The sequence below is a fragment of the Herpailurus yagouaroundi genome, unplaced genomic scaffold (assembly GCF_014898765.1).
Source record: "Herpailurus yagouaroundi ecotype Mexico unplaced genomic scaffold, PumYag 77, whole genome shotgun sequence".
Classification (NCBI taxonomy): Eukaryota; Metazoa; Chordata; class Mammalia; order Carnivora; family Felidae; genus Herpailurus; species Herpailurus yagouaroundi.
In genome coordinates, this window is record NW_024412388.1 from 51,930,745 (window position 1) to 51,946,388 (window position 15,644).

The 15,644-nt window shown below is 35.3% G+C and overlaps 1 protein-coding gene across 3 annotated transcripts in view; it reads left to right on the forward strand.

The window, feature by feature from the left end:
• The window catches only part of ATG4C (autophagy related 4C cysteine peptidase), a 94,444-nt gene extending 81,050 nt beyond the window's left edge, over positions 1–13,394 (forward strand). For 2 of the 3 annotated variants that reach the window (XM_040470464.1, XM_040470466.1), the window contains one exon: positions 12,245–13,394. In XM_040470464.1, the coding sequence (XP_040326398.1) occupies positions 12,245–12,412 (168 nt within the window). In that variant the 3' untranslated portion in view covers positions 12,413–13,394. The remainder of the gene's footprint in view (positions 1–12,244) is intronic. The other variant, XM_040470465.1, reaches the window with a different exon arrangement.
• The last annotated feature ends 2,250 nt before the right edge of the window (positions 13,395–15,644 follow it).

The window sequence follows — 15,644 nt, forward strand, 5'->3', positions numbered from 1 at the left end:
AAAAAAAAAAAATTAAAAAAAAAGATATTTATTCCATTGTGTTCTGGCATTTCTTTTTTTTTTTTTTTTTTTTTTTTTTTAAGTTTTTAGTTATTTTGAGAGAGAGAGAGAACCGGGGAGTGGTAGAGAAAGAGAGAGAAAAAATATCCCATGTAGGCTCCGCATTGTCAGCATGGAGCCTGATGCGGGGCTTAACTCACAAACCTGGACCTGAGCCAAAACTAGCTGAGCCACCCAAGCGCCCCCTGGCTTCTGTCACTTCGTGATATACATCCCCTAAGATTTTTACTTCTCAGGATTTTCTTTTTCTTGGTTGCTTTCAGCTGCTTTCTAAAAGTTGCTTTATCTATTCTTTTTTCCATTTCTTAATGATTGTTGTTGGTGGCATGGTTAATCTCATCATGGCCTTCTAAATAATTATATTTATAAAATACTTGTTTTAATTCTTTCCAAGTTGTAAAATATAACTGTAAATAAACAAATCCATTTTAAAAATCCTAACATAAAATTAGTTTTATTTCATTGGAGTTTTATCATGAGTACTCTGTATAGAAAGGAACATGGCATTACAGTTTTATCTTAAACCCATCCAAAGAAATTTTACACTAGCAAATTATAGAAGTAAAGTAAAATAAGCCAAAGGAAAATAATTTGGTTACTCTATAAATGGCAGCTGCACTACTCTGGTTGTTCAGTCTAAAAACTTGGAATCATCCTGAATCCCTTGCTCTGTCTCACACCCCATGCCCAATCCAGCAAATTCTATCATCTTTCCTTTACAATATATTTAGAATTTGGTTATTTCTCACCATTACCATTATTACCCTGGTCCACGAGCATATCTTCCTTGGGATTACTGCAGTGTCTTCTTAACTGATCTCCCTTGCTTTGTCTATACAGTATCTTTTCCAAACAGCAGCCTGAGTGATTTTGTTAAAATGTAACTAACATTGAGGGGCGCCTGGGTGGCGCAGTCGGTTAAGCGTCCGACTTCAGCCAGGTCACGATCTCGCGGTCCGTGAGTTCGAGCCCCGCATCGGGCTCTGGGCTGATGGCTCAGAGCCTGGAGCCTGTTTCCGATTCTGTGTCTCCCTCTCTCTCTGCCCCTCCCCCGTTCATGCTCTGTCTCTCTCTGTCCCAAAAATAAATAAACGTTGAAAAAAAAAATTTAAAAAAAAAATGTAACTAACATTGAAAAAAATTAAAAAAAAAAAGCAACTAACATTGTGTCACTTTTTTTTACTCAAAATCCCTTGCTTTCTAACTCATTCAGAGCAAAAGCCCTCAACTCTTCCAGTGACCTGTTAGGCCTTCTATAAGTGGAAACTCCCTCTACCTGCCTTACTTCTCTAATCTCTCCCTCCATCTCTCTCAAGTCCAGCCCCACTGGCCTCTTGAAAATGCTAGGTGTCCTGTTTCAAGGGTTCTGCTTGTTTTCCTGTGCCTGCAATTCTCTTCCTGCAGATATCCTCATGGTTCCCTCCTTCACTTCTTTCAGGTCTTTACTCACCTGTCACCTTCTTAGCCCTTTCCTGGCTACCCTTTCTTTATGTAATTGTTACTTCCCTCTTTCCTTATTTTTCTCCTTAGCATGTTAATTTAAGTGTACACACACACACACACACTGATATACCATCTATAAGCACTTTATGCATATTTAATTTATTTACCACCTTTCTACTTTACTGGACTGTAATCTCAGGAGTATTTGCTGGTTTTGTATATTATTGTTTCCCCAGTGCCTAGAAATTGCCTGTCATATTGGAGGAATATATAAATAGTTGTTGAATGAAGGAATGAATTAAAGAGATTTTGTTGTAAGTTTGTTTTATAAATTAGCAAGGAGCTCAGTAATTGAATTATAGTAAATCCAGTATATTTTCACATATTTCTTCTGTTGTATTCTCTTTTTTTTTTTTAAACATTTTTTTTCCAACGTTTATTTATTTTTGGGACAGAGAGAGACAGAGCATGAACAGGGGAGGGGCAGAGAGAGAGGGAGACACAGAATCGGAAACAGGCTCCAGGCTCTGAGCCATCAGCCCAGAGCCCAACGCGGGGCTCGAACTCACGGACCGCGAGATTGTGACCTGGCTGAAGTCGGACGCTTAACCGACTGCGCCACCCAGGCGCCCCTATTCTCTTCTTTTTTAATGGATGCATTATCTCTTATCCCCAAGGAAATTAATTATAGTAATTTTGAAATTCTTCTGCTTCTTTTGCTGTTTCTGTTTCCTTCTGGATCCTTGTTTTTGTTTCAGCTTTAATCTTACAGTTCTCCTTTGGATGCCTTCCCTTAAATAACTGCTATGTGTTTATACTTAAGAGTGAGGCACTAAAGAGGTGAGAAGTTCGGTGTGTTTGAGCATGGCTTGTTAGCTGATGATTTTCATAGTAGGGTGATCAGGTGATAAGCTTGCCTTTTCGTTGGGTGACCTCCAAGTGTTAGTAAGGGCTAATCTTTTCTCTAGAGTTGCTTCATTGTTTTCAGAGGGGAGTTCTGTCATCTCCCTGTGGAATGCATGTTGCTTGCTGGTGCTCCAGTACCGAGATGTGAAGGATACTGAAAACCCTGTAGTTTAATATTCTAGAGTCTCACTTAGTTCTTTAGCTTTTAGTCATCACTGTGCCTGGTGTACTAAAAAGGCCATATCTTTATTCAGTTTTTCCAAAGAATAAACCTTTATTTTGCTATGCATAGGATGCCTAGTGTGGAGCAGAGAAGGGGGTTGTGAAGAGGGACCTGAGAATTGAGTCTATATATAGGCTTTCAGTGAGTTTCCTTGTTTTCAGTTTTGTGTCTCACCTTTATTTTTGTGCCTTTATATAATCTTCCTCTCCGAGTTCTGTGGGGTGAAATTGCTCACTTTGGTAAATATCCTGCCATCACATCTCTATCCCCCCTGAAATTAGATACCTCCTCTGCTCTGCTGATGTAGATTATTGTTATCTTATCTCACATCCCCTATTCTTCCTCCTTTTACTTGTTTTCAGTCTAAAGATAATTATAAAGAAAATACTCTTATTTAATGATAACCTTACTACATGATAGTACTGATGCTTGAGACCAAAAAGTCTCAAATAAAAATATGAGTATTAGGAAGTTAATCGTTTGATTGTGGAATGGATGTCAACACAGGAAAAAATATTTACAAGTGGCTAGTTGTAGCTACAGAACAAAATTTATACTACAGCCATTGAATCCTAGATATCTAAGAGATCTTAGAGGTTATTCAATCCAGAGCTAACATTTGTGGAGTCCTTACCGTATGTTTGATACTTGGTATACATTATCTCATTTAACCAACACAAAGCTGAGGGAGGGTACTGTTATTCCCTGTATACATGAGGAATCTTATGTCAGTAACCTTCACAAAGGCCAAAACTAATAAATGGTAGTGCTGAGATTCAAACCTCAGACAGTTTAACTTAAGAATACATGCTTATAAGCACTCTTCTATACAGTTTCCTATTTATATATCAGTCCACAGGTTCCACACAGTTGACTCGCTAGTCCTCATTTCAGCTAATAGTGAGCTAATAATTTCTTTGGAAGTCTTTTTAATTTTTGGACAGACCCCTGTTGTTAAAAAAGCATTTCTTATATTGAGTTAGAATCATTCTCTATGTGACTTTTACTTTTTCATCCCACAAAGTAAGGGAGTAAGTTTGCTTCCTCTTCTAGAACACACTCCCATTTTCTCCAATGGTACACAATTTCTCATACCCATTGCTATTTTGGTAAATGTCTTTTTGTAAACACCTTAGAGTGTCAGATTTATGTTGATGATTCTATTTCCTTTCCTTCTAGTTCTGTATTCTCCAAGTGAAATCTGCAGGATATTTTTCTTTCATAGGTCCTTTTTACTTCTGGGATTTAATAATAAGAACTCTGATTTCTTTGAAAATCTTCAGGGACTTATTATTTAATTGAGAAGACATGAAAGGGATATTAAGGATAAATGACTACAAAAATATATTTGGTAAATGCCAGAAAACTAATATTATGATAATAACGACAATAATAGGCAACATATTAGAGGCCAGGTAATCTTCTGAGTACTTTACATATGTTAACTGATTTAATCGTCTGATAACAACTTTGTGACATAGATGTTATCAATACTGACATTTTGTAGCAAAGGAAAATGAGTCCATCTAGTTAAGCAACTTGCCCAGTTCAGATAGTTTGAAAGTACTAGCCAGGTTCTGAGCAGAGACTAAGTTCCATAGTCCATGTTTGTAATCTTTGTGCTATATGAGACAATTCTGTAGTACTTTAGAGAAAGGTATAATCACTTCAGACTGAGGTTCTTGGCAGTGGAACTTGGGCTGGAACTTTGAGGACTGATTTTCTATGGTCAGAAAGGAAGCATGAAGGAAGCATGAGCAAAAACAGTATAGTAGAATGTTATAGGATGTTTATGGTAGAATATTATGAGGTAGAATGTTTAATGTGACTAACAAGGGCCTGGGTGATCTTGCTCTTGTATACCAATCTGTCTTCCTCTTTTCCCCTACCCTTGACCCAGTCTAGCCTTCTTTCTATTCTTTCAATGTGCTGAGTGTACTGGCATCCTAGTCCTTCGTATGAGCTGATTTTTCTACCTGGAGTGCTCTTCTACTAGAACTCTTACATGTGACTTGTTATTGTCATCTGTGTCTTGGCATAACCTTTTCTGACCACACAATCTACAGAAGCCTTCAAATGCTTCCTTACCACATTACCCTGTTTTATTTTTATCATGGTTCTCCTCTTGAATGGTATATAAGCACCATTAGTTACCTGTTCAATATCCACCTTTTTTTTTTTTTTCCTGCTAAGAGAAACCTGATTTTATTTGGGGTAACAGTGTACCTACTTAAACTTGGTCTCCCTTCTATTTAAGCACAGTTTGCCCAGTGAAATATAAGCAGGTGTGTGCTGGGAAGTTTCTGGGAAGATTTCTGCTCTTCTGATGAAATGGTAGATATAGATGTGGTTCTGTCACTCCCCCTTATGTCTACCCGTCCCTGCCTTGAATGTGAATTCAACACCTGGGATTTCAGCAGTACTTTGTGATCACTAGGGAAAGGTCAAGAGAATTGTAGAAACTGTTTGACATCAATTAACCAAAGCCAGCAATCAGACTTTTATGTGATAAAAACAATTTCTATTACTTAAAGCCATTGTTGTTTTTTATTTTATTTTGTTTTTTGTCAGTTGGCAACAAAAACAATTCCTAATTAATATACATGATGTTACCAATGATAGAAACCTAGAGAAGTCTAGTAGGGAGCTAATTTTGGGAGGCAGAAATGGTCATTTTATTTTGATATATCAGTTTGAGCTGACATTGCAGCATGCATCTACTTACTGTAGAAGGCGGTATAGTATAGTGGTTATAACAGAACCAGAACACTTAGGCTTAAATCTTGGCTCTATGAGTTTCTAGCTACATGAACTTGCACAAGTCACCTAATTCTTCAATATTTCAGTTCCTGCAACTGCAAAACACAGATAATAACAAAGCCTAACAGAGAAATGGTTGAAACTGAGAGTAGATAATATTTGTAAGAGAGAATATAGGATATATAGAGAAGATAAAGGATCAATAATTGATTAATATCTGCACTTTGGGATGCAGGAATAAGTAGAGTCAATGAAGGAGATAGAGAAGAAATAGTTCAGAAAACAGAAGGAGAAACAGGAAAGTAAAATATTACAGAAATCTAGGGAAGTGAGTATTTTCAGAAAGAAATGCTTATCAGTGTTGATCGCTGTAAAAATATCAAGAGGATAGGAACTAATAAAAGTCTTTTTTTTTTTTTAATTTTTTTTTTCAACGTTTATTTATTTTTGGGACAGAGAGAGACAGAGCATGAACGGGGGAGGGGCAGAGAGAGAGGGAGACACAGAATCGGAAACAGGCTCCAGGCTCTGAGCCATCAGCCCAGAGCCCGACGTGGGGCTCGAACTCACGGACCGCGAGATCGTGACCTGGCTGAAGTCAGACGCTTAACCGACTGCGCCACCCAGGCGCCCCTAAAAGTCTTTTATTTGAGGACTAGAAGAGTGTATTTTCAGTACAGTGAGGGGTAAAAGTTGGGTTACAGCAATTTAAGACTAAGCAGTGACAAGACAGAGGAATGAGTATCACATGCACATTTAACTTACTTCAGTTCAACTACATGAACTCTTGTAATACAACAGGAATGTATTTTTCCATGTGTACTCTTTATTACATGCTATAGACTGTAGCGTATTGTACATTATACACGTTACAGAATAGGGTTGTACATACAAAACCATGCATAACACCCTTTAAACAGTTTAAAGGCCTTTTGAAGATAATTTTGACTATATTGATTTTGACTATATTTGATTTTCACATCATGGGCTGACTTTGGAACCTAACCACTACATAAAATGTCGCTCCACTGTGAATACAGTGGTGAATATAAACCACAGAGGTCTAGACTGCTCTGTACTGGGCAAAGTTGTACAGGTGTGGTGGTAGAGGCTAGAGGTAAAGGTTTTGGCCTGGGGAGAGGTTTTGGCCGGTTCTATTTCTGTTCTTCCTTATATCTACTAGCATTATGAAGGAAGAAATTGCTTAACTTCTGTCCTCTAGCTTTTTCCTTTGTAGATTTTGAGACCTGTCAAGGTAGCACATAGGAAAAATGTGATAAATTATTTGACCTCTTGAAAAATGATTTGCCTTTTAGATAATAAAGCCGCTTCAATGTATTTTTGACTATGTTATCAAAATACAATGAAGGACTTGCCTATTCTAAAATTATTGTTGAGCAAACCACTGAATTCTCTTTTGAAAAGCAACTACGAGATAGTAAACTCAGTTATCTTCAATAAAAAAAATTTTTTTTCAATGTTTATTTTTGAGAGAAAGAGACAGAGCGTGAGCAGGGGAGGGGCAGAGAGTGAGGGAGACACAGAATCAGAAGCAGGCTCCAGGCTCCGAGCTGTCAGCACAGAGCCTGACGTGGGGCTCAAACTCACGAACTATGAGATGATGACCTGATCCAAGGTCTGACGCTTAACTGACTGAGCCACCCAGGTGCGCCTTAAATTTTTTTTTTAAATGGTTTTATCCTACCCAAACAAGAAATACATGTTATAAAGTTTGGAAATGAGAAGTATAAAAAAAATCACCATGAAGTCTTTCCTTTAGAGATACTATTCTGTTCTTTATCCATCTAGTCTTTTGAAAACATGTATTTAAGATTTTAACATAATTGAGATGAAATTTTATATATAGCTTTATATCCTGCTTTTTCTCTTAATGTTATATAGTATTTCCCCAAGTTACTAAATAATTTTTGTTATCTTTTATTTTGTATAGTATATCAATTGATAATACCTCATGTCATATAGATAACCTAATTCAGAATTTTTTTTCATGTAAATTTTATGTTATCCATTATGAAGAGACTTTAAGGTTTTGACAGTGTGTCCTTTCTTGGACTATAAAAGAAGAAAATGAAAGTTTTGACTTTTGATAAAAGTTTTTAGAATTAAATTTTCAGTTTTTAAAAAATTTAAACCCAAGGGGCGCCTGGGTGGCTCAGTCGGTTAGGTGTCCAACTTCGGCTCAGGTCATGATCTTACTTGCAGCTTGTGAGTTCGAGCCCCATGTCGGGCTCTGTGCTGACAGCTCGGAACCTGGAGCCTGCTTCAGATTGTGTGTCCCTCTCTTGCTCTGCCTCTCCCCCACTCATGCTGTGTCTCTCTCAATAAACATTAAAAAAAAATTTTTTTTTAAATTTAAATCCAAGTTAGTTAACATATAGTGTAATGATTTCAGGAGTAGAATTTAGTGAGTTACCACTTACATATAACATCCAGTGCTTATCCCAACAAGTGCCCTCCTTAATGCCCATCACCCATTTAGCCCATCCTGCCACTCACCTCTCCTCCAGTTTGTTCTCTGTATTTAAGGGTCTCTTATGGTTTGCCTCTCTTTCTGTTGTTATCTTATTTTTGCTTCCCTTCCTCTATGTTCATTTGTTTTGTTTCTTAAATCCCACCTATGAGTGAAATCATATGAAACTTGTTTTTCTCTGACTTATTTCGCTTAACATAATACACTCTAGTTCCATCCATGTTGTTGCAAATGGCAAGATTTTGCCACAAAAAGATTTCATTCTTTTTGATCATGGAGTAAAACTCCATTGTACATATATATATACCACATCTCCTTTATCCGTTTGTCAGTCGATGGACATTTGGGCTCTTTCCATAATTTGGCTGTTGATGCTAGTGCAGCTATAAATATTGGGGTGCATGTGCCCCTTTGAATCAGCATTTTTGTATCCTTTAGATAAATACCTCGTAGTGCAATTGCTGGGTCATAGGGTAGTTCTATTTTTAATTTTTTGAGGATCCTACATGCTGATTTGGTGATTGTTTCCTTTGCTTTGCAGAAGCTTTTTATCTTAATGAGGTCCCAATAGTTCATTTTTGCTTTTGTTTCCCTTGCCTCTGGAGACATGTCAAGTAAGAAGTAGCTGCAGCCGAGGTCAAAGAGTTTGTTGCCTATTTTTTCCCCTAGGATTTTGATGGTTTCCTATCTTACATTGAGGTCTTTCATCCATTTTGAGTTTATTTTTGTGTATGGTGTAAGAAAGTGGTCCAGGTTCATTCTTCTGTATGTCGCTGTCCAGTTTTCCCAACACCATTTGCTGAAGAGACTGGCTTTTTTCCATTGGATATTCTTTCCTGCTTTGTCAAAATTAGTTGAATACGTTTGTGGATCCATTTCCTATCTCTGTTCTGTTCCATTGATTCATGTGTCTGTGTTTTTTTGTTTTTGTTTTGTTTCTATTTTTGCCAGTACCATACTACCTTGATGATGACAGCTTTGTAATATAGTTTGAAGTCTGGAATTGTGATGCCTCCAGTTTTGGTTTTTTCAACATTACTTTGGCTATTCAGGGTCTTTTCTGGTTCCATACAAATTTTAGAATTGTTTGTTAGAGCTCTGTGAAGAATGCTGGTGTTGTTTTGATAGGGATTACCTTGAGTATGTAGATTGCTGTTTGGCAGTAGCAACATTTTAACAATATGTGTTCTTCCAATCCATGAGCACAGGATATTTTTCATTTGTTTGTGTCTTCAATTTCTTTCATAAGCTTTCTATAGCTTTCAGTATATGGACCTTTTACCTCTTTGGTTAGGTTTAGTCCTAGGTATTTTATGGTTTTCAGTGCAATTGTAAATGGAATCAATTCCTTGATTTCGCTTTCTGCTGCTTCATTATTGATGTATAGAAATGCAACACATTTCTGTATGTTGATTTTACATCTTGTGACTTTGCTGAATTCATGTATCAGTTCTAGCAGTTTTTTGGTGGAGTCTTAGAATTAAATTTTCAAATCAACAGTTATTCTTTTTAAAAAAAACAAGTCTGAAAAAACGTTCTTGATGTGGTATGTAGGAGCTAGGAAAAGTGTTTGAAAGGCATGTTTTTAAGTGACTGAGGCCTAATGTCCCAATAATTCCTTATTAGTTTATCTCTTTTTGTTGTTGTTGCTGTTGTTAAGTCGTCTTGAGAAAGTAATTTATTTATTTTTTTTTAAAGTAATTTAAATCCTTTGGGGCTCAATTTTCCTATTTATAAAATGAGAGTTCAGTAATTTCTAAAGTTTCCTTTGGCATTTCCATATTTATTTACCCAATATATATTTTTAAAATAGACTTTTTTATTTTTAATTTTTTTAATGTTTATTTATTTTTGAGAGAGAGAGAGACAGAGCGTGAGTTGGGGAGAAGCGGTGGGGGGGGGGGGGCAGGACACAGAATCTGAAGCAGGTTCCAGGCTGTGAACTCTTAGCACAGAGCCCCACATGGGGCTTGAACCCATGAACCGTGAGATCATGACCTGAGGCAAAGTCAAGATGCTTAACCAACTGAGCCACCCAGGCACCCCAATAGACTTTATTTTTTAGAGCAGTTTTAGTGTCATAGCAAAGCTGAGTGAAAAGTACAGAAGGTTTCCATACACTCCCTTCTCCCTATCAACCACCCATCTCCCCAGACATTTGTTACAACTGATGAACCTATATTGGACACATCATTATTATCACCCAGAGTGTATAGTTTACATTAGGGTTCATTCTTGGTATTGTACATTCTGTGGTTTTGGACAGAGGTATAATACTGTGTAGCCCCCCTTACAGTATCATACAGAATAGTTTTCCTTCCCTAAAAATTCCTTATGCTCCACCTATTCATCTCTTCCTTCCTATTAATTCCTGGCAACCACTAGCCTTTTCCAGAACATCATATTGTTGGAATCTTAAAGTTTGTAACCTTTTCAGATTGGTTTCTTTAACTTAGTGATAATGCACTTAAGGTTCCTCCATGTCTTTTACGGCTTTGATAGCTCATTTCTTTTTAGTGCTGAGTAATATTCCATTGTCGGGATATACCACAGTTTATTTATCCATTTACCTACTGAAGGACATTTTTGTTGCTTCTAACTTTTGGCAGCTGTGAATAAAGCTACTGTAAATATCGTTGTGCAAGTTTTTGTGTGGACAGAAGTTAAATTTTCATTTGAGTAAAACTTTAATATATTTTTCAGTTGATAATCTTTAAAAATATATTAAGTAAATTGAGAAAAGTTAGAAAAATTATAATTGTCAAAATCTGAATCAATAAATATGCACAAGGGGGCTTCACAGTGCAAGTGGGTTTACAAATAGTAGGCACATTTTATAATTAAAGAATAGAGGGCTCCTTTCTGACATTTTGCCCTGGGTCACAGATTTGAATCATGGTTGATGAGCAGCTAATAAACCCAAATGACTTCTTTATTGATCTTGAAAGAAAGGATGAAGAGATGATAATATTAGCTTTGTTGTGTTGATTTGAAAATGATACAATGATACCTGCCCACTAGATACTGGACTTTTTACAAGTGACATTAAATGAATATAAAATGAAGACAATTTTGGACTGTATTCCAGCCATTGGCTGGAGGTGAAAGAGGCCTGATTAAATGCCAGATTCCTCTGTCTCTTATTTTCATTTTCTGCATTCTTCCTTCTTTTTTTGTAGAATGTAAGTAAAATAAATTTGAACGATGTATACTTTAGGAGTGTAAGAATTATAGGCTATGATTTTCATTATATCTAGTTTTTCTAAGTACTTGTTTTTAAATGGTTCATTTCCATTCAATTAAAAATGTATTTCATATTAACTGTCTCATTGGAATATGTTTTAAGTTTAACATTGTATCTGTATGCTAGGGCTATATATTTATTTTAGCCACGTTTCAAGAGAATCTATAAATGCAATATATAAGAATTTGATGATCCTGCAGTTGAATATTGACATTTGGGAGAATTTAGTTTTTACCCCTGAAATTATCCTTTAGAAACATATTATAATTAATTGATCATGATTAATGATGTGTAAGTACTGTTGATATTTTTTCAGCATTCTCTAATTCACATAAACTTTTCAGAATCCTTATAGATCCTGGTTATCTATAGAAAAGTTTATTTCTGTCAAAAAATGTCATCCAAAAATTTTTATTCATTTTTAATGAAAATTGTTTTAATTTTTTAATTAAATTTGTTTCACAGAAAGATTTAAAGTGGTTTAGAATGGGTGTTGGATTGTTAACGAGTCCCACATTGACAGAGGTTATAAAGGTTGTTGGTATCCCCACAATTCCAAGTATTACTTCCTTCACTTCTGAATTATATAGTTTTAGAAGGTAATATGTAAGGTATGGATTATTGCTATTTATGAGAACACTGTATTTCATGTTTAACTACATTACTGCAGAAATATTTTTTCAACTATGTGACTCTGAAAAGACTAAACTTAATTTTTAAAAATAACTTTTTATTATAGCTTTTGGTCAGTTTAACAATTCTCTGAGGTAAGGAGACTGGGTATCTTTTGCCCCATTTTGTAGATGATTGGTAGAGTAATTTTGTCCAAGTTCACATCAAGGTAAGTTGTAGAACTGAGATTAGAATGGACCTTGTGACTAAGTTTAATGGTGTTTCTTCTGTGTAAAGGTACCAATCTTTCACAGTATTTTACTATAGTCAGGGATACCATTTTGTTTCATTTTCTGTAAGCCAGAACAGTGAAACAATGGTACTAGATAAGTGTAAGTGAGAGAAGCTAACGAGAGACTCAGGGCTAGAACATTAGATTTCGTCATGTGGTCCTACTGTACACTCTTGCATCCAATAAGGGATTTTTCTGTACTTTCTGTTACAGATGCTGAAAATTTCTTCTAAGGAGAAATACCCCTTATTTACTTTTGTAAATGGTCATTCCAGAGACTATGATTTTACATCTACTACAACCAATGAAGAAGACCTTTTCTCAGAGGATGAAAAGAAAAGATTAAAAAGATTTAGCACAGAAGAGTTTGTCTTGCTCTAAAGATTAGTGCATTTGTGCTTGGTGGGAAGAATTCCTTTGAAGGGGAACAATGAAGAGAAACAAGTTTACTTGAAACTGGCTTATTTTCACAAATATCTTAATTTTGTATGTTCTTTTAAAAAAGAACATTTGGAAATACACAAGTTTTAAAGATATTTTTCTGAAGGAGAAATGATTTAATTAATCTTGATTTCTAATAAATATCAAGTGATTCTGGCTGTATTCCTGTTTCCCTAAGATCTGCTAACGATAACTCTAACTTAACTGCGAGCCTTCCAGTCTTCAAGTTCTTCCACCTGAGGCCACTAGTCTCCTGAAGGTTTTGTGATATAGGCCCCCAAATTGGGATCACCAGATAGGTTCAAAAGCTTCAGTTTATACTAACAATCAGAAGACCAGAGAATGAATCTTCAGTGCTGCCTAGCTTCCTGATGTTAATGCAACCAAAGGATACTTATGGATGTATCTTGATATATTAAATAGCAATTGTTAGCTATGATATGCATATAATTATATCAGTAGAATTGTAAGTTAATGTAATACTTAGCAATATGATTTTATAATGGCTCCTCATTTTGCTTGCTATTGAGACTTCTCTGAGGAATATAAAGTATTGGTATTCCCCAGAAATTTAAAGGTTATGTTATTAATAATAACTTCATCCAATCAAATCAGATAAAGGCAATTTTATATGATTAGTGTTTGTTTCCTATTCCAAAACTGAAATTTTATGGGAATTCTACTTACTATGGAGTTTTTAAATCTAAAAATAAGTACTAAAAAAGATACCAGTAGATGCTCCTCTATGTGGTTTTTGCTATTTGTATAAATCAGTGTAGTGGTGTTTAGAAGCTGAGGCTATCTATAAGGTAAATCTGCCTTAAATGTATTTTATGTTACTGAAAGGCAAATTTGTGATATAAAAATATGAGTTATTATTCAGCCAGAATTATATACTGTAATAAAGATGTGAGAACATGAACCTTTGTTTTGGTTTTAATAGGATTGTTTTAATTCTTTAATTTGAAAAAAATCATTGTCTGATATGAAGTCTATTTATTTAATATGAAAGCAAATAATATTGTTTCTCTGAAAGAAAAATATTAACTTATTTTATGGAGCTTTCATGCTTCAGTGTGGAAAGGTGACTTATAAAGACATAAGACTGTGTATCATTTAAAGTCATTGATCTCTTCTATCAGAAAGCCTATTTGTTAGGTTTAGAGTTGCATGCAAAACTGAAACACAGGGTGGGCAGATTGCTTTAGTATGCCTGACGAGAGAAATCAGGTTTGGCATTTCCCAGTGAGGACAGTTTACTGAATTGATATAAATAGCCTGAAATCTAAAATTTTCCTTTACTCCAGATAAAATCTGGACAAATCAAGTCCAGTACTAATTTCCCTAGAATGTCAAAGCAGTACTAGGAATAAGAAGCCAGTAATATGCCTGATTTTATGTACTGCAGTTGTCTTGTCTAAATTATTGCAGCTTGTTTTTTATACACACGTGCAGTAATCACAGGATTTTACAACAAACACATCAAATGAGAGTGCCCATACCTTCAAATGAGTCAGAACCGATTATAAGTATTCTCTTACAAGAACTATATAAAAGTTTGACTTAAGTATAGCATTCTGTTATTGTCTCAGCATATTCGGGGATCATTTTTAAGTAGGATTTTGGGATGAGATAAAATCACACCTGGCCAAAGTTGAGATGAGAGGAGGCAGAAACTTCCTTTACATTGAATTATACTGAAGATACTCATAATCTGTACAGACAAAACAACCCAATCTTACAACAGTCATCCCCATGACTGAGAATAAATGTACAGAAATCAGAAATGATTAGAATATGCACATATAAAGTATTCAACAATGTGTATGAATGAATGCATGCATTCTGAAAATTGGAATAGGCTGACTGACCTATCTTGCCTGTTAATTCAACATCAGTTGAGAACCAGCCAAAAGTTGTACTAATCTTTTATTGGAAAGGCAGCAACAAAACTACATCATTAGATTTAGAATAGAGGTACTGTATATTCTGGTTAGACTTTGTTTTCAACACAGATTTCATTTCAAGTTCTGACAGCCAGTAAACTCAGTCAATAAAGCTTATGAATGATCTCTTTCAGCGTGGAATAAAGGAAAGTAAAAAAAGATAAGATACTAAGATCGGTGTACTGTTAAAATTATGATAGTTGGATCTTCCATTTGGACATCAATATTAAGATACTAATTTTACCATTAACATTTCAAAAATGAATTTTTAAAATTCTTAATGTGACTTTTTTGATGGTGAAGGTTTCTTTTCTCTCTTCCTCGTAAGATCTGACACATTGAATCCTCTTTTGTCAATGTATTAACCACCAGCAGGCAATGTTGAGAGTCATTTGCTGAATAAGTGAATGAAAAGATCTTTTACAGTACAAGTCTATCCAAAAGGATTTCCCCGAGGTATCCATTTTTCTGTTTTTATATTAAATTAACCCCATTAAATCTGTATTAGTGAGATGACAACTGTATAGGATTAAAAATTTAGGTCACTTTTGTGTTTTGTTAACCTTAGACATTGTCCAAGGGCAAGCATATCCAAAAGTATATATGTTAATTCCGTCTTGTTTTTAGAAGAATTAAAGAAATAAAACAGCAAAAATAACTTATCTGCATAATCTATACAGTGTTAGGTCAGAAATCTTAATTTTTTTAGAAATCAAATCATTACTTTCTATTATTCCATGCTGGAAAGCACTCTATTTCTGGTCAACTCATACTATTCTAGCTTTATTTTTTATTAAAAAAATTTCTTTTAATGTTTATTTACTTTTGAGAGAGACAAACAGAGCATGAGTTGGGGAGGGGCAGAGAGAGAGGGAGACAGAATCCGAAGCAGGCTCCAGGCTCTGAGCTGTCAGCACAGTGCCCGATCTGGGGCTTGAATTCACAAACCATGAGATCATGACCTGAGGTGAAGTCGGACGCTTAACTGACTGAGCCACTCAGGTGCCCCAATACTATTCTAGCTTTATTTCCCCCTTTTCTTTGCTAATTATCTTGGAACTAGGAAATTTTTTGTTTTCATGCTTTATCACAGATTACCTTCAACTCTTTTTTTTTTAACTATATATATATTCATATATAGGCCAAAAACTTAAGAATTTTCCAGAAACAAGAAAACAAGAGGAAGAATAGATAATGAGAAAACACTTTGAAAATACTAAATAATT